Source organism: Cryptotermes secundus, unplaced genomic scaffold (genome assembly GCF_002891405.2).
Source record: "Cryptotermes secundus unplaced genomic scaffold, Csec_1.0 scaffold407, whole genome shotgun sequence".
NCBI lineage: Eukaryota > Metazoa > Arthropoda > Insecta > Blattodea > Kalotermitidae > Cryptotermes > Cryptotermes secundus.
In genome coordinates, this window is record NW_019741981.1 from 1,931,653 (window position 1) to 1,957,391 (window position 25,739).

A 25,739-nucleotide genomic window follows, 5' to 3' on the forward strand; every position below is an offset into this window, starting at 1 on the left:
TTAGTGACTGCTGTTGGGCGGCAAACGTCCGCAATTTTGGCTCAGTGACCTCCTCTGGAGATATGAGGTTCTTTTACGTGCCGTAAAGCTACGACACGGGACCCACGGCTTAAAGTCCCTACCAGAGGACTTGTTCCCTGAATTTTTCCGCCCTTAAAAATTCGACGACCTCCACCGGGTATTTGAACCCACGTACTACGAGTCATGAGGTGGGAACGTTACTATGACATACTATATAAAATTATTATTTTGGACTTGCTCATATCTGAGTTTATTAAGTTACTGTTATGCAGCTCTTTAACCTATTCAACTCTGCACCATTGTTGGTGCCACTTTAGGTGCAGTTAGCTGCTGTCAGTATCTGTGTGCAAAAGTAGAAGAACTGTAATAATGATAACTCATAAAATTGATCTCAGGGATTCTTGGGTTGGATCAGTAATTAGCCCAAGTATGACAGATGCTGCTATCGTTCATAAATATCAAGATACAATTTCAATAGAGTCCAGTGAGTCTGGGTGGTGGCATAGCAGCAGATTTGCTGATATATGCATAACACGGGTTTGCATTTGAAGCAAGAGTTATGTTATGTTTTCAAAGACACATTGTTTACAGTTTACATACTGATTGTACAGTCTGTTAGCTATGACAGATATGGATGAATTAATATACATATATTGTCTCATAATCACAGCACAGTTCATATGGGATTGATCGCAGGCTGGATGGCCGTAGTTTGATTCCCAGGAGGCGCAAGAGATTTTTCTGTACTCCGCAGCTTCTAGCCTGGCTCTGGGGCTCACCCAGACTCCTATACAATTTGTACTGGGACTGTTTCCCTGGGGGGGGGATCAGGTTTCCAAGGTCAAGAATACTGGATATTGTAATGCACTTTGCGTTACAACTTTAGCACTCTCACTTCACTGTCTCTGTTGCAATTTAATCTGTGGTGTTGAAGAAGGATGGAGAAGTTGGACCGATTATGTGAGAAATGAAGAAGTGTTATTTAGAGTCAGTGAGCAGAGGAATATCCTACACGAAATAAGAAAACTGAAGGCTAATTGGATTGGTCATATATTATGTGGTAACTGCCTTCTAAAAGAAGTTATTGAAGGAAAGATAGAGGGGCGGATAGAAGTGACCAGAAGACGTAAGAAGATGCTGGATGACCTTGGGGACAGAAGAGGATATTTTCATTTGAAGGAGAAAGCTCTTGATTGCATCAAATGGAGGGACTGTTTTGGAAGAGACTGTGGACCTGTCGTCTTGACAGATTACAGATGATGAATGAATTAGAATTAACACTTCAAAGTCATTTTCTCTCATTATTTATACCTTATGTTTTGGCATAACTGGGAATCATGAGGTGTATAAGATTGTAGATGAAAATTGCTGCTCTGTTGTTATGCTGTTGTATTTTGCATTTTACAAGTAATATAAATTGCTTATGAAATATTCAATTTATTTCTTAGATTATCATGTCATGATTAGGCCGCGTCATAGCTCAAGCAGTTAGTTGCTGGTGACCCAGTGGTCCAGGTTTGATCCCGGGTCTGGTCAAGTGGGATTTGTGGTGGACAAAGTGGCACTGGGATGGGTTTTCTCCAAGTACTTCGGTTTCCCCTGCCAATCTTCATTCCACCAAATTCTCCATCGTCATAATCACCCGGGGCAGGCTACAATAGGCCAGTCAGCGGCTGCCGTGGCGAGTGGACCCAGTTGGACTCCACCCCCCACTAAGCAGATTAAAAAAAATCATGCCATGGTTACTTTTGTTGTGCACACATGATGCGGGTTCAATCTATTTGTAATATGAAATAAAGGGTTATATTAGTGTTTTATTTAAGAGGTGGAAATGTTATATTCCATTATTTTATCTCTATGATTTTAATGTTACTTATGTTTTTTTTTTGTGTGTGTGTGTTGGTTTCTTTTGACTGCCCCTGTGGTCTAGTGGTCAGAGTTCCTGGCTACAGATCCAGAGGTTCTGGGTTCGATTCCTGGAGCTACTGGATATTCTGAGAAGTAGTTCTGGTCTGGAACGGGTTCCACTTAGCCTTGTTAGGATAATTGAAGAGCTCTTTCAAGGACATAGTGGCTCTGGTCTAGAAAACCTAGATTAATGGCTGTGGGGATCCATTGCTCTCGCCATGTGACACCCTCTATTTGCAAGAGTTGGCACTATCTTTGCTGACAAGCGGTGGTCACTCTGTCAGTATAGTTTGCTCGCGGACTACAGGCCACAGAGTTTGTTTTGTTTCTTTCTTTCTTTTGCGTTGTGTGTAGCTGTTCTGGTTGTTTTGTGTAGTGGTTCTATTCTAATTTAAGGGGGAGGGTGTGTGTGCTGCTAACTGATGTTCATTTTCTGCAGTGTTATGGATGTTGGGTTAAGTGTATCAACATGTCATTCATGTGTAAGTTATTTTTACTGATTTTATATATATAGCATTTTTCCAATGAGTTTTAAGTATGTTCCTTTTTTATGTCTTCTTATAATGTTCCTTGTATCTCTTATGGTTTCAGAATCAGTTTCTAAGTTGTAATGATTTTAATAAACTCAGACAGTGAACAGTAAAGTAAAAAGTAATACTGATAAACAGTTTTACATACATATTGAGTGACAGGGACATACTGTAACTGATTTATTTTGTCACTAGCTTCCTACCATGGGCTTTGGACCCAGGTCAGGTCAGGTCATGTGGGATTTGTGGTGTTCAGAGTTGTAAGAGGGTGGGTATTCTCCTAGTACTTCAGTTTCCTCTGTCAATTTCATTCCAGCAACTTCTCCACATTCATTAATCCTATCATGAGGTCTTTATAGTCTTGATACTGACAGTCTTGTTAAATAAGAGACTTAAGTATTGAACTCATATGTAATATACATGTTTTTCAGTTGGCAAAATATTCTTAGGATGATAGTTTATTAACACTTTGAGGACCAGCTGGATGGTTGCTTTGCTTTTAGACTTGATATGTCTTATTTAGCAAATATTTAATACTATTTTCGTTCACATGTGCAATCATTTATTTTCTATTGTGATTACTAAAACATAATCACATTAAAAGTTGGCATTGTTTGTTCAGCTTTATCAGACTTCTTGTCAGTAATATATTTTAATGTGTTCTTGCAGCATGCGTTAGTAGAAACAGAAGCTGAGAACATCAGAGTGACCGTCATAAATGCTGTCCAGCATATGAGAAAATTTATGGAAGAAATAAGTGAAACTATGCGCAAATTGGGTATGCTTATAATATAATTTATTCATAAACATGAGTGAAAGAAAAGGCAGGGTAGAAATGAAATGTATTACATTTGTGGTAGACTGCATGCAGACTTCTAACAGTGAAAAACTTGATTGCGCTTTAATATATACTTTAATATGGAGGGTTCTCATCATTCTTGCTGCAGCCTCTATAACACAGTTCTTGTCCACTGTGGATGGATGTATTCTTCCTCTCCATTTCAGCCTTTGCAGTGTAGCATTTTGACGCATCTAATTTATTAACCACTTGAACAAAACTCGTAACAGATAAAAGTATGTGTAAGTTCAGTCAATTGATTTAACTGTTTATGTAATACCTAGTACAGAAACTTCTGTTATCCACTGCAATAAAAGTTAGAGCCAGTGCAGATAATCCAAGCAGAAGAAAATCTGAAAATGTTATATGATTTTCTTTGGAGTTCTCGTGACAACGTTACCATAATACTCAGGTCCCCATGTTGGCACAGGCTGCTATGAGAATGGAATATGAAACCTGTCTCAAGTTAAAATTAGTTACATTTATTAGGTCATCCAGCTGTGCTGCTGCTTGGGAATTTGTTCTAATGAAGGAATTCTTAGTTCAGGAATATTTTATAGTCATCTTACATGGCAAATACGCTCAAAACTTAAATGTGTAATTGAAAAGTTGTGAGTCATCTTATGCACTCATATATATGGTAATTTCTCATACTCTTCAGTTTCTTTCACTGACAGCTTGACAACTGTCAAGTGGTTGAGTGATTTGGCCCTTAGGTATAAAATAAACTACTTAGGTATAAAATAAAAATAAACATTGTTTAAATTTCTGTATGTTCACTATTTTGATGTCACCAGCAGACATTCCTTCCCCCCACCCCATGTATATTTTGTAATCTTCACCTCTCTTGATATGCAGCCACACATTATTTTGAAGGATCTCAAATGCTGCAAATGGGTGAAACCTTTGAAATAAACAATTCTCATCTCTAACCACAGTTTCTGCAGATAATGTGTCAGTGGATTCAGTCTTATACATTAAATCACAATTTCAATGAATGTGCACACTGTCAAGAATGGAAGTTTGTTTTTGGTAAAGGCCAAGAGTGGAGTGCCAACTGAAGTATAAAGAACCTCTCATTGTTGCCATACAGTCTTAACCATAACTAATAACAACTCTTCACTGCTGCATAGGGACAGAATAACAACATAAACGCAAGTCTTGTGTGTGTGTGTGTGTGTTTTTTTTTTGTGTTTGTCTGGGGCACATGAAATTAGCACTTCATTTAAGACCTTAAAATAAAATGACCATTCTAGTTACCAAATATGGCTAAAAGTATCAGTTTTGCCTCAATTTTTAATACCTAATTATAGTCTTAGACTGTCAAACTCTTTTCTCAAAGATAATTTTTCCTGCATGCATACAAAGAAATTAATAGACATAGTTCTGTTTGTATTTGTGAAATATGTACTCTTTTATTAGTTTAGAACTTCTCTTACTAATGCACAGAACAAGTAGTTCAGCGCTTGGAAGGTACAGGAGGAGAGGGAGGAACAGCTGATATAGCTCGTGCACTTGTTCAGACGTACTTCCATCAACTGCTTGAAACACTACAGCTGCAGGAGGCTGCTGCCATGACTGCAGTGGACAGATATGTAAGGGAAAGACTGTGCTCATTGCGGCAACTTCAGGAAGATTTAGCAACATCACTTTCACAGGTTTGAATATTATAAAACTGATTATCATACAGTGCAGCAGATTTTTAATTTTTTTATCAACAACACGTACAGAATAAGCTATTTCTTATTAAGTTGGGTATGCTCATCACAAAAATGACAGTAAAAAATGTGTACAATAACACAGCTTTTATAATTGTCTATTATTTTTATGTGCAACACATATTGACATATGGACCACTTATTATGCAATTTGAAGTAATTATTTTACTTAAATGAGAATGAACTTTTATGCACCAACAGAATATCATTTGCTCAGATTATGCTTGACTGAAATTGTAAGAACGCTAAAAAGGAAATTGCAAAAGTGAAAAGAACTGGTGTTATGGCTAAAAGTTTTAAGTACATAAAACTGTTATGTGATGGAGAATTTTAATGTTCATATTTGGAAGTGGCATAAGCTGAAAATTTAGTTTTCTTTTATATTACCATAACGTTGTTGATTAATGTTATTGCTTTTTGTTCAATTTTCTTCTTAAAATACACATAGTTATTATTAAAGAACTTGTGATGTATATAAATTTTGTTGTTTGCTTGGCATGCTCTTTGACTGTAAAAATATAGGAAGTATGTTCCTCTGAAACTTTGGTAAACTTCTAGCAGACTACTTGGCATCATATCTCAGAAGAGAGCACTCTTCTGCTCCTTGGAATGTTCAGAAGAATTTCAGGTGCAATGTTTGCATCTTATAAGTCAACATCATCAATGAATACAATTTTGTGATGTACTGTTTCTGATTGTGTGTGATCTTCTGGGTTCTGACATTGTGTAGTCTTGTAGGTGGATACTGCGGCTTTGGAAGAAGATGCTGCCTTCATAAGGCTGTGTGGTGTCATAACTAGGGACCATATTTTAATGCAAATGCGTATTTCTTTCTTCTAACCAAAAATGATTCTCATTTGGATATATGTATGAATTACTTCATTTTTTTAATTTTAGACATGGTTTGATGGTGTATATAAATGCATATTTTGCCTGTTTTATGAATACTCATAATATTTTCTTAGATCTCTATTTATGCTGCATATTTTCTTTTTAAAATGTTTATCATTATATATATATACTTTAATTTTATGTTCAAATTTTCAATCATTGTCATGTGTATACAATTTTTCTTTTCTGTATTAGGATATGCTGCATATTTGCCTCGCAAAATTTTGTCATACAAATACCAAGTTGAGTCTAGATTCATGTTTCTGATGCACTACCCAGGACAGGACTTCCTTGAACCCTCTACTCGTAACTTGCCTCATCTGCATACAATCAAAGTGGCTGAGAAGGGATTAGTCAGAAGCATATTCACATTTAGCTGCTAGCAACTTAATACTATTCAACTGATAATGGACTTCATTTATTTATTTCCAAAGTCTGCTTCAGGTTCGCTATGCTTCTTCATTTGGAGCTGGGGATCATTCATATTAGTGGTGACTAGTCTGTGGTTAAGTTTGTTTAGCTTTTTGTAGTCGTGCCGAAAGTGAAAGTAAGTCAGGAAATTAAATTACAGCTGTATCAGCGAGAGTTTGAAGGAGAGATGATAACTATGGGTAACAAAATCCTGTATTATTGAGTGTGTATAAAAACAATTGGTTGTGAAAAACGCTTTCAAGTGCTTCTGCATTTGAACACTAATATACACAAAGAGAATATTAAAATTAAATCCATGAAAAGTGCTTCTGTTCAAAAATTGCATAGTGAATTTTCTAATAATAGTTTTTCAGTTCTCCTTTCACTTGTATGAAACCTTTTTAGCAGCAGATATTCTGCTAACCAGTCCTAGTCTGAGAAACTTCATAGAGAAGTATACACAGTGCAAAGTGCCAGATGAATCTACTATGTCCAAAAATTAAGTGAAGCAGTGTTACAATCTTACAACTGAAAATATTAGAGATAAGATTCAAGATAATTTTATGTGGGTATCAACGAAACACGAGACTGTGAGGGACGGTTTATCGCAAATGTTATAGTTGGATCCATTAATAAGAATGAACAGTCTACCCCTTATATTCTTGCAGTAGAGGAATTTGAAACCATCAATAGCTTCGCAGTTTCTGAATCTTTTATCAATTCCATGAATTTACTATGGCCGAATGGCATTCAGTATGAGTGTGTATTGCTCTTTGTGGCTGATGCCGTAAGTTATATGATCAAAGATGGTACTGCTCTTAAAGTTATATTTCCAAATATAACACATTTGACTTGCCTTGCCCAGGGGTTGCACTGTATTGCAGAAACAGTTCATGCAAATTTTCCACTTGTTGACAAGTTGGTGTCTTCTGTGCAGAAGGTATGTGTTGTTTAAAGAAATAGCACTGAATGTTCCACATCAAGCAGAACCCATTTTAACGCACTGGGGAATGTGGCTGTGTGGAGTGAGTTATTGTACTGAACATTTAGAAACAGTTAGGAATGTTGTGAATACTTTTGATCCCAGAAGTGCAGCATCAGTTCAGATTGTCCAAGATGTACAAAAAATGCAGACATGAAACTAATCTTTCCTGTATATCTGCTCACTTCTCTCATCTTCCATCTGTTATTTCTTCACAGGAGGTAAGCAGTAGCAATACTACTTTGTATCAGCTCTTTAGTGTTTCGAAATTGAAGTAAGTCCCTGGAAGGTAGCATTCTTTGGTGACGGTAAGAGCATTACCTTCCTCATCCTTAATGAAATAGGGGCCTAATGGCAGACCATATTGTCACACGTACTATGTAGCAGTTTCTGGACAATAACATCTGGCCGCTCAAAACCAAGGAAGCGAGTTGTCTGGCAACCACTTGCATATGAGCGGAAATAAAACTCAACTATGAATACGTTTCCCTCCGTCGAGAGACCCATTTCCAACAACAACTGCACAACACAACTTCCTTTTCACTACTGGGAACACATGCGGCTGGAGCTATGCACCATCGACAAACGCACATGCACATTTGAGATGTGCTAGTTTCAGTACTGCATTTTTGGCACATACTGTATATCTGGTAAAAATAGTTGAACTAATAGTGGCTTATGTACATGCACCCTTAAGTTCCTGTGAGGTGGAAAGATGTTTTTCTTGCTATAAGGGCATCTTACAAGACAATAGGAGGTGACTGACTATGGAAAGCCTAAAACATTTAGTAATTGTGAACTGCAGCAGAAGAGAAGGTAAAAACTTGGAGAGCTGAATGAGAGTACCATTGGTTCCTTGACTTGTAATGAAAAAATGCTGACTTTGTTGCATGATTTGTTTTTAAGTACAGCTTTTCACTGCAAGTGAACCATTTAGTGATTACATAAAATTAACTTAAATGTAGATTTGTTGGTCATAAAATAATGTAAAATCAATTTTAATATTTGGTATGAACTTTTTATGTGCATATTTTATATGCATATTTTGGAAGTTTGCGTGCATAAATGCATACATATTGTAGGGATTATTAGGGCATAAGACTCTGGTCCCTAGTCATAACAAAAAAGGCCATAATGTGAATGTGGTACAGTTCATTGAGTTGCAGCAAAAATATGTGAAGTAAAATTTGAATTAATCCATATACAGATGATGACTGATACTGTACTTTAATAAATTCTCATTATTGTTGGTGTGTTTAGGTGGCTGGTGTTTGTGTTCAATGTGAACAAACTATACAGCAAGATGATACTCGAGTCTTGGCAGCTGCTAGAGAAATCAAGGAGGCTTTGAGCTCAGTTGAGAAACAGCAGCAACAATATTCTGAGCTGAGCCCAGAACAGCTGCAATCTGACCCCAGCATACCTATTACATTCACAAAGGTATGAATGTAGATTTGTGTGACTTCAAACAGCACAGTGAATCGACCCCAATTAATCAGACATAGGGTCGGGTGATGGGATTGAAATATTTAAAATAAATAATATTGTCACATTTATAAGTGACAATGGAGGGGTTTGGGATTGATGACCTGATTTATTGGACTCTTTGATACACAACTTGTGACTACACTTTACAGTTCGCTGTTACACACACGCATTAGTGTCCACAGTCCAACGGTGGACATTCCACTTACTCTGGATTTTTGAATGGTCCCCAGCCTCAGCTACCAGCTTCTCACAACCACAGCCCACAACAGCTAAATTGCAGCAGTCTTCTAACTGTATAACTCACCAACCAACTCTTCACTAACTCCACTGATTGACTAACTCAGTCACTCACCAACTGACCGACTCCACTTCACTAACACCTCATTATACCAGCTTCTCACAGCTACAGCCCACAACAGCTAAATTGCAGCAGTCTTCTAACTGTATAACTCACCAACCAACTCTTCACTAACTCCACTGACTGACTAACTCAGTCGCTTACCAACTGACTGATGCCACTTCACAAACTAAAGCCTCATTAACTGTCTGGGTTTATAACATTTCAGTATTGACTGCACAAAAAACACCGTTTCACGGTATTATTTTATCATTTTGTTGCCTTGCAGTTATTCCAGTTTCTGAACATTGTCATATATTACAGGATAATCGTGTACACATTGGACCAAAAATTGAAATGCGTGTTGTTACATTGGGTTTGGATGGTGCTGGGAAGACTTCAGTTCTGTTCAAATTAAAACAGAATGAGTTCATGACTATGCTTCCAACCATTGGTTTCAATGTGGAGACAGTGGAATACAAGAACCTGAAGTTCACAATCTGGGATGTTGGAGGACAACATAAACTGCGTCCTCTGTGGAAACATTATTATCTCAACACTCAGGTAAGAACCTCATATTATTGCCCTTTATGCAGTAGTAAAGTTAGTACCCAGTATATACTAATATATTCATTCTTAATTTATATAATGATGCCATTACAATGAAATCCCAAATTAATATTCTTGGATTTAGTGAAATCCCATATTTGGTGATTATTTTATTCTGGTTTTAGCCAAAGCCCAATTTAATCAATGTGGTGCAAGAAATTTTCTGTCTTCCAGAGCTTGTACCTTGATTTAGTACTGTTTTTGTTGAAACAGTCAATATGTAAATTTTCTGTGTGTAAAATTTAAAGTTTTCCCTGTACTTATCTATTTAAGCACTATGCCATGAAGGTGTATGGGGAAAAGGATATATAGGTCCATATTTTCTTGACCTTGGCACTAGTTGGAAGTGAGTGGTCAGCTTCATGCCCCGGCTGCTTTACCCCCAGGGAAAGAGCCCCCAGTACCAATTGGATAGGAGGCTGGATGGGTCCCAGAGTCAGTCTGGATGACGTGGAGAAGAGAAAATTCTTGATCCTACCAGGACTCAAACTCTGACCCCTCGGTTATCCAGCCCGTAGCCAGTAGCTGTACCGACTGTGCTATCCTTGCTCCCGTGTGTTGAGAATGATTATGTCATAACCTTAATACTTGGTGACTGATGTAAAGTAAAAAAGTAAAAGTATCCCTGTAACAGGCCTTGGAGGCCCATAGGGTTGTGAGACGTTGAGGTTCCCACATTTTCTAGACAATCGGCTCATAGATGGTGGCAAGGTTGTCAGCCCTACGTGCCGGCTGTCCTTTACCCCCAAGAATATTCCTGGTACTCATTTCTGTTAAGAGGCTGGTGACTGATGTCACATATTAAACAAGCACTGAAGCCATACCTCTTGTGACATTAGAGTTGCTTTGATTCTTGATTGAGGTTATTTCAGTTTTCATTTCACGTGTTATTAATTATTTTAGAAATTAATTTGATATTATTTACTATGTAACTGTATTTATTTATACAGAAACAGTTCCTTTTTTATAGTGTTGTTTTCATACTTGCTGTACCCAGTGTAACATACACCATTATAGCAGTTCTTAAATATAAATGTGTTTTGCATATTCATATCCAACAATACCTCGCATAGTCCGGCTAATCGGTTCTGCCAATATCCCGGACTGTTTGAAACAAGACTATTTGAGGAACTAAATACATACAAAAAATGATAATTGGTTAAAAAAATCCCATTTTTCAATAAATAAAACACAATTAATAAATTCAAATGTCTTTATTAGAAATAATTTTAAAAAATTCATGTTTCTTGCAATTCACTTTTTATTCTCTAAAAATTGCAATATTGATGTCTGCACATTTTTCTTCTTCTTGGCCTTTTCTCTTCATACATTACTTTGTAGCAACGAATTGCATCGTTTATCGTTCGGAGAATTGTACGGCTACATTCAGTATTGGGATCAACTCCCATAATATGCTCCGACAAGGTTTCAACCATTCCAATAATTGTTATAGTTGTTCAGCTGTTAATTCTCGTGCAGGCACTTCAACACAGTCATCGTTGTTTAAGTTGTCCTCCCGTTCTTCATAAGCCTGTTGTTCATCTGTGTTAATAATTGTTTCATTATCTAGTTCATTAGTGTTCGATTTGTTGCACTCAATTGTGTTGACGGAATCTAACTCATTGAAACCAAGTTGCTGTCCAGTTTCCACTATGTTATTAGTGACTTCAGCAAAGTGAGTTTCAAAGCCAACGAAATCATTTGCACAATGTGGTATGATATGTTTCCATACTGCCCTCATATTGCTTGCCGTTAATTCATGCCATGCTTCGCCTATATTTTCAATAATGTTTCTGATGTAGTTCCAAAATTCCGTTAAAGTAGTGCTCTCCCCACCTGCTCCAGCAATAGCTGTCAGAGCTCAAGAATGAATGACCCGAGCATAGGTACATACATATACAACGGGGAACCCCAGAAAAAAAATTGAAATATGTATCGTATTGCATAACTTTAAAACCACATAAAAATAAACTGCACGGAAGGAGACTTGACTATATAAAAGGAAAAAACGATCATTTATGTATTAAAAATAATTTTGTGTACTAATTTTTTAGAATTTATTTTTGCTTTGCTCAATTAAAATTTAGTTTGTTTTGAAATTTTCAAACCGTACTATAGTGAATCCGGACTGATTGAAGCCGGACTGTCTGAGGTATTGCTGTATTCTGTTTCATTTGATGCATTCATTTATATGACCCCACAAATGGGTCAATTTTTTGCAGAATCTTCTCCATTTATTGTATTCCTTCAGCCAAATACCCTTGGTTTTGTTGATTTTCAGTCTTCTTTGTTGTTGCTTCACCAGAATTGGAAGTACAAAGTTGTCCATATCCATGCTTATTTGCCTTGTTTGGATATAACAGTGGAACAAAATAGATCTGGTCATGTATCCATAAACAGTGTGAACCATTTCCAGGTGGAAATTTAGCCTCAACCACCCAGTGATGTCAACGCCATTGCCTAGTTGTAGTCTTATATATGTTCTCTGTAGTTATTTGCTTTGTGTGTATCCCCTGTAAGTACCTCTCATAATAAAGCCTTAAAATGGCTTCTCTATTGGTGTTCCCTTGAACTTGTTTCAGATTCAGAGGAGTAGAAACATACCTAAGCATTTTAGATATATAGACGCAATTAATTTTTTCAGAAATTTTGTGTGATATTGTTGTGCATATAATTGTATTTATTTGTGCACCTCATAAAAGATTAACAGTTCTTGATGTAATTTTGCATAATTCCCATTTAGTGCAGACCTTAATAAAGTGTAAGAAAATAAATTTTTATGGCGAATTTCACCTCGTAACAACATAGTGCTGAATAAGATGGGAAGAAGTCTGTTATAACCAGTGTCAAACTAACCTGTCTTTTGAAGAAAGTCATCTTCTGGGTTTTGGCGCCGTGTATTCTTCGTTTGTCAGCCAAAATGAAGAATACACTGCGCCAAAACCCAGAAGATGACTTTCTTCATAGTCATCGCCGTGAAAACCTCAAAACTTACATAACCTGTCTTTGTCTGGAGACAGAGAAGCCATATCCTCAGGATGACCAGTTGGCTGATTTTTCACTGAGTCGCCTCCATGTACAAGTCTACACCATTATTGCTGAATGTCTTTATGTAGTGTTTAGCACATTTTTCTTCATGTTTGGAATGTTGTTGGTTTGAATCCTGACAGAAATATTTTGTTAGACTCTGATCAGTGTATACAGTGAAACCTTAGTGATCTGAACCCACACTAATCCAAACTCACTCACAGTACCTCCCGCTCTCCAAAAGGATCAGCACTTTCAAAGATTATGAATTTAATCTAGTCATGTTCCTTCCTTTCAGTGAAAATGAATTCTTATGAAACATGGTGTTATGTGTTAGTGGACCTGTCTCTCTGGGTAGTGAAAATGTAACCTGGTTACTGTTTGCTCCAAACCTGGCTTATTATTATTATTATTATTATTATTATTATTATTATTATTATTATTATTATTATTATTATTATTATTATTATTATTATTATTATTATTATTATTATTATTATTATTATTATTATTATTATTATTATTATTATTATTATTATTATTATTATTATTATTATTATTATTATTATTATTATTATTATTATTATTATTATTATTATTATTATTATTATTATTATTATTATTATTATTATTATTATTATTATTATTATTATTATTATTATTATTATTATTATTATTATTATTATTATTATTATTATTATTATTATTATTATTATTATTATTATTATTATTATTATTATTATTATTATTATTATTATTATTATTATTATTATTATTATTATTATTATTATTATTATTATTATTATTATTATTATTATTATTATTATTATTATTATTATTATTATTATTATTATTATTATTATTATTATTATTATTATTATTATTATTATTATTATTATTATTATTATTATTATTATTATTATTATTATTATTATTATTATTATTATTATTATTATTATTATTATTATTATTATTATTATTATTATTATTATTATTATTATTATTATTATTATTATTATTATTANTTGTATCATTTATCGTGTAGAGTGCAACAGGATGCTTAAGTATAATATTGTAAAGTTTTGTGTGTTTTTCTTTGTCTATATTATCACCCAGTACATTCACATCATCAGCATTGACCAAAAGCTGATGTGTCCCCATTTAATTTCAGTCTCACCTGGTTTTCCTGCATCTTCTTAATGGAATATTCTAAAGCAAAGTTGAAAAGCAGTGGCAATAAAGCATGTTTGTTTTAGAACATTCTAGATAGGAAAACTATTAGACAAGTGTTTACCTATAAGGACTTTACTTTCATTTTGTTTAAACACGTTTTAATCAGCCTAACTAGTTTCATGGGTACCCCAAACTCTATCAGTATATTGTACAGTACTTCCCTCCTAACTGAGTCATAGGCAGTTAGGTAATTATATGCAATTAAAAGTGGAATGTCTTTTTAGAAAGATCCAGTAATTAACTCAAGGCCATTTTGTTATTTTGCATAACTAATTATTCCAGGCAGTTGTATTTGTGATTGACTCAAGTAACCATGATCGACTTGCTGAAGCTCACAGTGAACTAGCCAAACTTATGTCTGAGAAAGAACTGAAGGACGCATCTCTGCTGATTCTGGCAAACAAACAGGTATGTCCATAGAATTCTCAAGATATCTTAAGTAATTTTGTAGGCATGAGTTTACAAGTATACAGTGGGAAGATGGTAAAATTGAAATAGGTAGTCTGTGTTTTGCCAGAGTAGTTGAAAATGGCATTAATAAATGAAAGAGGTTCTTTTTTGTCCATTGCTACTTCTGTGAATAAAGTCTGTCTCTTTCTACCCTTTTCTTCCTATGATGAAAATGAACAGGGCTGTATAATTGATCTTAAAATACAGTGGTTTATGAACAGTTTTTATTGAAAAGGAATATAATATCAAAGAGGATTAGTAGAACACCTTATCCCTCCACCTTTGGTCAAAGAAATTTGATGAAATTTTGCTTGATTGTAGGGAATGTCTTTAGATATATATATCTTTACTCTTCTCTTTTTCAAGCCGGAAATTATTGTGAGTATATTTGCAGAATGTAGAAAATACATTTATTAACTCTTTGACTGGCGCGGGCGTGTTTTAACGCCCGGACGATGCCAGCCATTCCCTGGCGTTGGCGTGCTTTAACGCTTTGACAATGTCTTCCCTTCTTTGCTCTCTTGGCACACATCAACCAAAGACATATATGATAGTTTTTGTGCATGTTTGTAAAGAACCCTTGTAAACTTTGTGGGGGTCTATATTACTGTCAGAACCCTCTGAGAAGGAAAAGGTCAGAAAATATTTCACATTCATTCAGTTTCACCATGGCTTCTTGCAGCAAGTGTCTTCGTGTTCCTACAGACCAGTTGGAAAATGTTGTGAACGAGATTTGTTCTGATGATGATAGTGGCGACGAAATAATGATTCCTGAATTGGATGAAGTTGATAGTGACAATAATACAGTGATAGACAATGATCCACAAGACAGTAATCATGAACATTTACCTACCACGAGTGCGGTGCCTGACACGCCCATCTCATGAACGTACGGAGACATTGTACCCCCAATATTTCCATTTGCTAATAGTTTCGGGATCAAAATTGATATAACACATAAAATGCATCCCTTTTCATGGATTAAAATTTTTTCTGGATGACGACTTGGTAAATCACATCACAACTGAAACCAATCGCTATGCTCACCAGCACTTCAACACACATGAGTTAGCTCCTCACTCTCGAAAACACAATTACAATTATGTCACATCAGATGAAATCTGGACATACTTAGGAATTGTGTTCATGACAGGAATCGACAAACGCCCTGAAATTGAAGAATATTTGTCCACTAGGCCCCTATTTCACACCCATGGTATGGACAAAACATGTCTTTGCGGTTGAATAGTTTCATTCTATTCAAAAAGAACACAACAAACGAAAAATACAAGAAGAGAAATTACAGATTCAAAGATTTTATATTGGACTGTGTAGAAAAATGACTGAACCAAACAAACAGGTGGAGAGGGAGAGGAGTCAAGGAATGAAGTGGATGACGAATCTATTGCGTCAGACTCGAGTGCAGTCACGCCTCCGCCCTCGACCTTGAAAAGACCACCAGTGAAAGAGCCAGTAAATCGTCTAGAGGGTGGCTTGAAAATTCACAAAATGGTCCATGTTCCTCCCAGTAACAAGAAGAATGGTGCCCTGAGAAAGTGTCGCGTGAGTGCTAAGCACAAGATTAGAAAAGAAACAAGTATCATGTGTGCAGGCTGTGGTGTGGCTCTCTGCAAACTTTCATGTTTTAATGTTTATCGCACGAAGAAAAACTAATAAAGAGGTATGGAAAGGCATTTATTGCATAAAATATTGTATTTTAATTAGTTTCTGATAATTTCGTTTTTAAAAACCAATTTTTGTTGAAGTTGTTTAGGAAAAAGTAACTACATGCATTTTAGCGACATAAGGTTTAAAGGGCCTGCCAGGACAGGGGTGGGATTTAAATACCCTTCGCGCCAGTCAAAGAGTTAATTTTGTGAGACAGTCATATGAATATAATAATATTGGCTGAGTAGGTTCATAATGGTTTGATTGGACTAGCCATAGATGGTCTATTTGTATCTACCAAGGGCTTTTGTATCCTTAGCACTGAGTGCATAATGTGAAAGTCATGCATGTCCAGCTTGAGACATCATATTTCACTGTTACTACCAAGAATACTAGAAGTCCATGCCTTGAAAAAAAATATATATGGTTTCCTTCAGGAACCCTCACCAAAAAACTAGGATACTATTAGAGGTAAATAGGAACCATTTGAGACAACTGACAGGACTACTTATAGGCACTTGTCTCTTGAAAGGACACCTAATCAAATGGGACTAGCAAATGTGCCCACCTGTGAAAGGTACCATGACAGATGAAACAGGCTCACTCATCCTTAGTGTCAGAGGTTCAAGTTGGATTAAGATTTTGTCACTTGAGATATCATTCCATGAAGTAAAGTTACTATCAGAAAGAAACATACTGCCCTGCATTTGAAGTGTGGGACTGCAGAGAGGTTGATCATATACTCACAGTGCAGGGGCTATGTACAGCCCCTCCAATCTAATCGGACCCATGTTGTATTTGAGGTTCTCACAGTATTGGCTATGAAGGGTTCTGTCGTCTCATCATGGACTATAAGGTGTTACAGCTCAGAATCTGATCTACAGTTTACTGTTCATAGTTATTAATACTGCATATATGTTTTTAGGACATTCCGGGCTGTGCAACAATAGAGGAACTGACAGAACAGTTTGCTCTATATAAATTATGCTGTGGTAGAAGCTGGCATATCCAGGCTTGTGATGCCCAGAGTGGGACAGGTCTCCATGATGGATTGGACTGGTTGTCACGACAACTGGTGGCAGCAGGGGTGTATGACATCGTTTAATTAAAATTAGCAATTACTGATATGTTCTCTTACCTTCCTTCAGTTGAGGTTCAAATGCAGTGGTAGATGATACTGTCTTGTTACAGAAGGTGGGTTCATATGTTTTACTAACCCCATCTTGTTACACTTCTACCGGAAGGCATTGAAAGAACGCTCAGAGGCCACAGAAGATATTAGGACAGGTGATCTTATATGCATTTTGCCCAGAGAGAGAGATCTTCAGAGAGTAACCATTGACAAGTATTCATGTAGATTTACAGTAAATGAACATGGGCGGCATAAGTATGTTACACACTTGTATGTTAATTGTGGTTTAGCTAAGATACATGTATAGGTTATTTACATTAACCACATTTTAGAACAAGCTTATGGTACTGCTGTTTTTGATTATTTGGAGAAACTAATTTGGAGTTATACTAGGTGAATTTTCTGTTATGTAATAAATAAAACAAATGTGATATTGAGTTTGTAGCCATGGTGAAATTAAGAAGACAGGACTCTTGGCAATGAAAAAGTTTCTGAAATTCATATTAATTTAGAATCTTGTGCTGAAGAGGGGTCACAGTAAATTGGTATGTTCTAGAATGAATTATATTTAAACATGTAAAAAAGTGATAAAACCTCATTCCCTGAGACCTTAACAGATATTACGAATGTTACAAATGGAAGGTTTAGTATTTGGTGTCTATGTTTGTTAGTTAAACTCCAGCAGAAGAAACATGGATACAAAATGAGATTTAGTTATTGTAGTTTATTGAACTGAAATTTCTGAATTATTCTTGTATCAATTTTAAAGTATCTGCTGCTTCATATAGTAGCCAGTAAGAAAACAACTGGAAAAAAAAAACATGATATTTTGTTCCCAGAATGGAGATTGTCAGGATTTTGAACATTGGTTTCAGCAAAATTCAGAGGAAAGCTCTGACTGTACCAGTGTTATGTTACAATAAAGTGGGTTAGACATAGGATCGGTAACATACAGTAGACCCTTAACATAAAGCAGATGTCAGAGGGAAGCTTCATTAGCCATGCTATAAGTGAAATTGACATTTATTTAATTTTGGAATCCCTTTTATTAAATATACAGTATTTATGCAGTGACTAAAGTATATACATGGAATATAAGGTACATTTCAGGTTTGAGTTTCACCTGTGCTACGGGCACATATTGTTGTATGTTACTTGCATCTATGCCTCCTTGCTAAATATTCTAGTAATGTAGTTTGTTAGAATCAATGACTGTATTTTATCAGAACATACTTCTTTATACTGGCCAGACAGAGCAAATGAAGGTGTTCAATATTAGCCTGTTCTGATTATGTCGTCATTTCATCAATATCTGTTTGGCACTTTACTGAGGTTCGGTGCCAGTATTTCACAGGAATCATCACTGTTGTTTTCTGAGTCACTTCCAGTATCACCGACTCTAAGTTCACCTTTTTATCTTCCCATTCTTTACAAAAGATGCTGTGTCCTTATCACTAAGATGCTGCACGTTGGGAGTTTGTGCGTCTACCCCAATCCAAGCCACCAGGTCATCTCCTCAGTTACTACTGAGTACATCACATGCAGCCTTCACATCTTGTTTTGGAAATGGAATTACACTTATCTTATGTGACAGTATCTTTCCAGCACAAGACATAGCTTTCCTCCGAGCTAAACCAGTGCTGTCTGCAACAGACTTTAGTGTTAATATCCCTAGAAATTCAGTATTTGGAGTTCAGAATTTACATCACCATGTAGCTTACCATGAAAGTAGGCTTTGAAGGCTTAAATAGTGCCTTGGTCCATTGACTTAATCAATTTGATGATATTCTTTGGTGGAAATATAGCTCTGATTTTTCCATCTTTCAGTTTCAGGACATCAGCAGAAGGATGGGATGGTCATTAATACTGCAGTAGTAAAGCCTCTTCTTCAAGGTCTTTGGAATGCAAATGGCATTTTGCTGATGGCACAGATTCACTTTAAAACGAGGCATTAAAAAATAGTAAAGCCTGTTCTTCAAGGTCTTTGGAACGCAAATGGCATTTTGCTGATGACACAGATTCACTTTAAACTGAGGCGTCAAAAATATCACATGCTATCCAGGCACTGTAATTCTTTTTGTAGGTCACAGATTTCATGTCTACATGTTTGAAACATGACTTCTGACATTTTCTGATCCAGAATGGTTTTAGCTTGTGATTAGCACTCTTGCTGGAACACAGGAGTGAGGTCATTCTTTCTTTGTTAGTTTCTTTACCTACTTCCCCATATTTGAATGCGATGCTTATTACAAACAAAATTTTTCAGTAATTTGTGTAAGTGTAGCTACCATAGGTAACATCAACGTACGATGGGGTACCCAAAAGAAACCGAACTAATTTTTTTGTGGGCAGAGCTTTTCGTAGTACTGTGTTTTGCAGCTATGAGCACATAGAGCTAACATTCCTGAGTCGATAAGCCGACTACCGTTGCTTCAGAAGGTAAGGACTAGTTTTGGCAGAGTTTATAGTGACAACTGTTTTGTGTGATCATCATTTTTGCAATGGCTGATTTTCGTGAACAGCGTGCGGCAGTGAAATTCTGCTTTTTGCTCGGGAAAAGTGGAACAGAAACTCTTGAAATGTTAAAAACGGCATACAAGGACGATGCTGTGGGGGAAACTCAAGTGTTTGAGTGGTTTTCCCGTTTCAAAAATGGTGAAATGTCAATTGATGACAAACCTCGTTCTGGTCATCCTTCCACGGCCCGAACACATGAAAATGTTGAGAAAATTCGTGAAATCATCAAGGAAGATTGACGACGGACCATTGAAGAAATTGTGGAGCTGTCGGGAGTGACTTGGAGCTCAGTTCAGCGAATTTTGACAGAAGATTTGGGAATGAAAAGGGTGGCTGCGAAATTCGTGCCACGACTGCTGACTAAAAACAAGGTCACATGGAAGCATGCTGTGCTTTGAAAGAAGAGTCCCGAGTCCTCGAATGAAAAGAGACATGAAAGGAAAGCGTTTTGCTGATGTTGCTGAGGTGAAGGAAAAAATGACGGAGGCAGTCAAGCATCTCAAAAGATGAATTTAGACAATGTTTTGAAAAATGGAATAAAAGACTAGACAAGTGTATTAGTGTAAGTGGAGAGTACTTTGAAGGGGATTGAAGGTTTGTGCTTAAAATTTGAATAAATAAGTTTAAAAAAAAATAAGTTCGATTTCTTTTGGGTACCCCCTCGTATATTGCAAGTGACATCATGCTTGTTAGCTGCGTATTAGATGATCTTGTTATGCAGGCGTACATATCTGTCTGATTACAGTTTTCACACTGTTAAGCTTCAAACATTGTGTGCTGAATTATTTCCTCCCCTTCACAGATTAACTGCTTGTCTTGCTAAACCTTTTCTGTTGAAGGTTATTGATTTTTGTAAATATATTTTCTTCATAAGTCTTTAAGAAAAGGTGGGAGGATACGGCACAGATTTATCTGATGTAGGATTGGGACCAACAGTGGGCTCTTGTGAGCAATGTACTGAACCTTCAGGTTCCATAAAGGGCAGACAATTTCTTGGGTAGATAAGTGTGTATTAGCTTGGAATTTGTTAGATAGTTAATTTTGTTTAATTTATTGCAGGAAGGAGATTGTATGATATGAAACTCCATTATGTATGGACAACATGTATCTGTGATTCAGATGCTAATGAAACAGCTAAGAAATTAAGAAAACTAATAAAATTAATTTTATCAATAATGAAGTTCAGCTGTTACTTTTCCATGCTCAACTTAATGCTGTATAGCAGAATTTGAATGAGAAGTGAAACCATACAGACTGACAGTTCTCACATTTCCTGTTCCTGTTATACACTTCCAAGGGTTGAATAAATACCTCTCCCAAAAAAAGGAAACTTGAAAACTGCACAGCTTAATTTTTTAATGCTCTTATGATAAAAATTGACAATGTTCATTATATCTGTCACGTGTATATGTTAATCTCAGTCAATCCAAAATAAAACTAAAACTGAACTAAACTGTGTGGCTTTTAGTCCACAAGTAAACTATACTGACTGAGCAACTGCCGCTTGTTGGTGAAGGTAGTGCCAACTTTTGCAGATAGAGGGTGTCGGCTAGTCAGCGCAATGGATTCCCATGGCCATTAATCTCAGTTTTCTAGACTGGAGCTGCTACTTTTCAATTCAAGTAGCTCCTCAATTATCCTCATCAAGCTGAGTGGACCACGTTCCAGACCCACTACTTCTCAGAAAATCTGGAAGCGCCAGGAATCGAACCCGGGACGTCTGGCTGTGTAGCCAGGAACTCTGACCACTAGACCACAGAGGCAACTTCAAAATAAAAATAACTCCCACAAATAACAATCTTCAGTGAGGATACTTAAGGTACCCCTGACAAGCTGCATTCATACCCATACGGATACCAGTACAACAGTTTGAAAAATGCCTATGTGGACAATCTTTGTACATTGTTTTTATATTTGGGGGAGCAGCAACAATGGCAGTGTCTTTAAACTAGAGCTGTCAACAGATTAATATTTTTAATCCACCATTTTCATTTAATGGTTAATAGAAACTGACCTTGCCGATAAATGTACCAAGAGAGTACTGTCTTCTGGGGTACACCGGTAGATGGCCTCCAATGTTTTGAAGTTCATTCTTCCAAAATGTCAGTGGTCTTGTCAGGGGCCATTTGGCATTATATCCCAGAAGACAGTCATCTTCACAATCACCACTGTGAGAAACTTAAATCTCAAAAGTACGTATATATATAATTTATTAGTAAATTAATAATAAAAATATTGCCTAAAGTCAGAACTTAGAAAATGTGAATTCACCGTGCATATAAATTTTGAAACAAGGAGGCAACATATATGGAACTATAATTTTGCCTGTGGTTCTGTATGGGAGTGAAACTTGATCTGTGACATTAAGGGAGGGACATAGACTGAGGGTGTTTGTGAACAGGGTGTTGAGAAAAATATTTGGATCGAAGAGAGATGACGTGACAGGAGGTTGGAGAAAACTGCATAATGAGTTATGAAACTTGTACTCTTCTCCAAGTATAATTAGAGTGATCAAGTGAAGGAGGAGGAGGTGGGCAGGACATGTAGCCAGAGACGAGGAATGCATATAGGATATTGGTGGGAAAGCCAGAAGGAAAGAGACCACAGGGAAGACCAAGGAGTAGGTGGGTGGACAATATTAGAATGGATCTTAGAGAGATGGGATGGAATGGTATGGATTGGATTGTTCTGGCTCAGGATAGAGACCAGTGTAGGGCTCTCGTGAACATGGTAATGAACCTTCGGGTTCAATAAAATGCTGGGAAGTTCTTGAGTAGCTGCACAACTGGCGGCTTCTCGAGAAGGGCTCAGCTCCATGAAGTTAGTCTGACCAGAACCCTGCAATTTAAGTTAAAAAAATAATTTTATAAGGGAAAAATAAACTCTCACAGTAACTAAGGGTCAGCAAGAAAGATTCTGTTGTTACAGTCATTAAGTGATTCTGATTATATGACAGACATATCAAAGACATAAAAATAACATTATTGGCAATTGTGAAATGATACCCCAAGCACTGATTGGTGCATGAAACGTTCAACTGAATGTGACGTGCACTTAACACTTAACACTCTTGCCTTGGTGCAGCTGTAGAAATGAAAATATATGTGCTAGGGACCCCAAAACTTGTGTTGCAATCAAAATTTCTTTTATCAAGAGTTGTTTTGCTATACTGTGTAGAGGGTGTAATGATTTATAAAGGGCTTATTAATGACCTCCAAATATCACTGGAGCCTATTCGATTTTTTCTTGTATTTTGGCTGTATTAGGTTTAAGGTCATGCATTTAAATTGACTGATGAAAGTAATCAGCAATTATGAAATTAAAGAATTATTTATGGCAGTATTTCCTTTGTATTCAAGTACTGTTATGCAGCTGTAATTGGAAAGCACTAAATGGAGACATATTTCATATGTAGTTCTAAAAAAAAATTTATGGTGTCCACAGAACATTCTTACCCCATGTATCTTGCATGCTTTATATTTACGTCTAACATTTAGCATTAGTTTGCACAGTAAGCGACACAAAATGATTTTGGATTCTGCATTGGACTCTTCAGTTTATTAAAATGCAGTAACATGCTCTCTTTTTAAACAGTACACTGATTTGGATGTTGCGATTTAATGGAAATGGCTTGAAGAGATGTGATACCCAAATTGTGGTGATGGGGGCAGAGAATGCATGGGTTATTCATGAAGGTTAACAGACTAAAATAATGAAGTCAAAACTTGAATCTAACCTGCGTTTTAGTAGCAGGAAAATAGGAAGTTTATAGGATGAGGCTTCACACATGTATTCTGTTCCTGTGTCCCAGAATAAATGTATAATAAGGAAATGTGTAAATGAATAGTAAATGCTTGAATCAATTTGAAGACTGCCAGTAGTAGTTAAAATTAAAGTGTTACTTCTTGGAGGTTTAAATTTTGTTGTACTGTTGTATTTGGCATTGTCCTGGTAACAAAAAAAATAATTTGCAAGCGAACTATACCCATTGAGTGACCGCTGCTTTTCGGCGAAGTTTAGTGCCACAGCTGTATATATTTTTTGTTTCATAAGGTGTTGATGGTTGATAGATGAAGACTGAATATGAACAAAATGCAGTGAAACAACTTACATCAAATAATATACTTTGTGATGGCTGTGCAATGCCAAAACACACTGGGAACAAATAAGTGCATCTAACATGACAGTAAATAACAATCATACAACCACCAATTTTAAATGGAAGTTGCAAAAAGACAATAATAAAATTAACTAATCATTGCAACAGGATACCAAAATATACAGAACTAATACTGTCAGTGTAGAAAATCTTACACTTCTTGCAAGTTTTCCCACCATTTCATCAGTTCTTTCTAAACCGTCCCCACCTCCATTTGGTGTCTAGTGCATTAGATATTTATTTTCCAGTCTCTGCACAATGTTGCCACTCATTCTGTATTTCATTTTGCATTAGGCTGCATCTAGGTTGTGTGCAATTAAAACTTGAGTAATTATTTTATGATTGGTAGGATCAATCAGGCTACATAATGATATCCAAGAAAGATGAAAAGTGCACAGTGTCTTTTAATCTGTCCATGGAACAATGTCAGGAAAAATAAGATTACAGAGGGGTAGAGGAAATTTAAATTTTTTTAAACATGTACTGAACTGTTTGACTTCTGTTCTGCAGATATTTTTGGAAATTCCAGCCAAGATCAACAGTTTGATAGAATTTTTTAATGGGGAATGCCAGCCCAGTATTTCAGAATATATGACAAGTTTCTACACCATTCCTTCTGGTTCATCATGCATATAACCATCACATACTGTTAAAAATAATGTAGAACTTGCAACTGCTTTTCAGATGGCACAAATTACAAGCATTACATGCCATACAGGAACTGGTTTGTTAATAATTTGTCAGAACTTGTAACACTGCATTTTAATAATCTATCAGTCCACTGCAGAAGCAAGTTGAATGCTTTAATGACATGATCAATACCATGCACACATTTTTAGAACAGTTTATTGTATTGGTGTTGTGATCATTTTGACCGTGTATCTAGTGGTTTGTATTAAATAAAATATGTTAAGAATAAAATCTTGTATATTGCTAGAGTAACCTTTAATGACTAAAAGTGACAGCCTATCATAGAAGTCCAATTATTCTGACAAATGACTGCTACTGCTACATGTAATATTGATGTTCTGACTACTGTTTTGTTTTGACAGCAATCATATAAATCTAACAGACTGGCCAGTATAATCAGAATTTCTCTTAACAAAATGTGGAATGATATATAATGCAAGACTCTTGCTGAAGTACATGTATTTGTATCTGAGCCTTCTCAAACAGTATTGATGTCCATTTTTTTTTAAACAACAAACATGTTTTAAGATATTAGTGTATTCTTTTAACTTTCATATTCATTTTAGATATATTAAGTCCCAACATATTAAATGTGTGCTTTACTTTTGCAATTATGAAACACTGGCCATCAGTGGCCCTTCTGAAAATTGTAAGTCAATTATATTGCAAGTTCCCCTTCCCTTATTAAACTTTCTTGGTCAGATTTAAATCTCCTTTTACTATGAGACTGGTGACTGAACTTAAAGTTGGTGGTTATGGGATTTTCTTATCACATTGGCAGCCATGTGGTCTAAGTCAGTCTTTGTCCATTCAGACACTGGAATCAGTGGGTTCGAATCCCACTCAAGGTATGGATGTCTGTGTTTTGTTGTTGTGTGTGTAGGTAATAAACTTATGATGTGCTGATCCCCCATGCAGGGAGCCCTACTGACTGTATCTAGATTAAGAAGGTGAAAAAAAAGGCGGCAAACGCCCACAAGAGGTGTAGATCCATAGATAGAGGTAAAGAGGTTAAGCTGTCCCTGTAACAGGCCATGAAAGCCCATTGGGTTGCGAGACATCAAGGCTCCCACATTTTCTCTAGACAGTTGGCTCACAGATGGCGGTAAGGAGGGGCAATATGCTACAAG

General features: G+C 36.1%; 1 protein-coding gene across 1 annotated transcript in view; it reads left to right on the forward strand.

Moving 5' to 3' along the window:
• LOC111872904 (E3 ubiquitin-protein ligase TRIM23) overlaps positions 1-19,571 on the forward strand; it is a 29,369-nt gene extending 9,798 nt beyond the window's left edge. Inside the window, exons 5-10 of the mRNA XM_023867180.2 lie at positions 3,129-3,237; positions 4,747-4,955; positions 8,560-8,739; positions 9,449-9,688; positions 14,276-14,401; positions 17,037-19,571. Of these exons, the coding sequence (XP_023722948.1) occupies positions 3,129-3,237; positions 4,747-4,955; positions 8,560-8,739; positions 9,449-9,688; positions 14,276-14,401; positions 17,037-17,216 (1,044 nt within the window). The 3' untranslated portion in view covers positions 17,217-19,571. The remainder of the gene's footprint in view (positions 1-3,128; positions 3,238-4,746; positions 4,956-8,559; positions 8,740-9,448; positions 9,689-14,275; positions 14,402-17,036) is intronic.
• Positions 19,572-25,739: the final 6,168 nt, after the last annotated feature.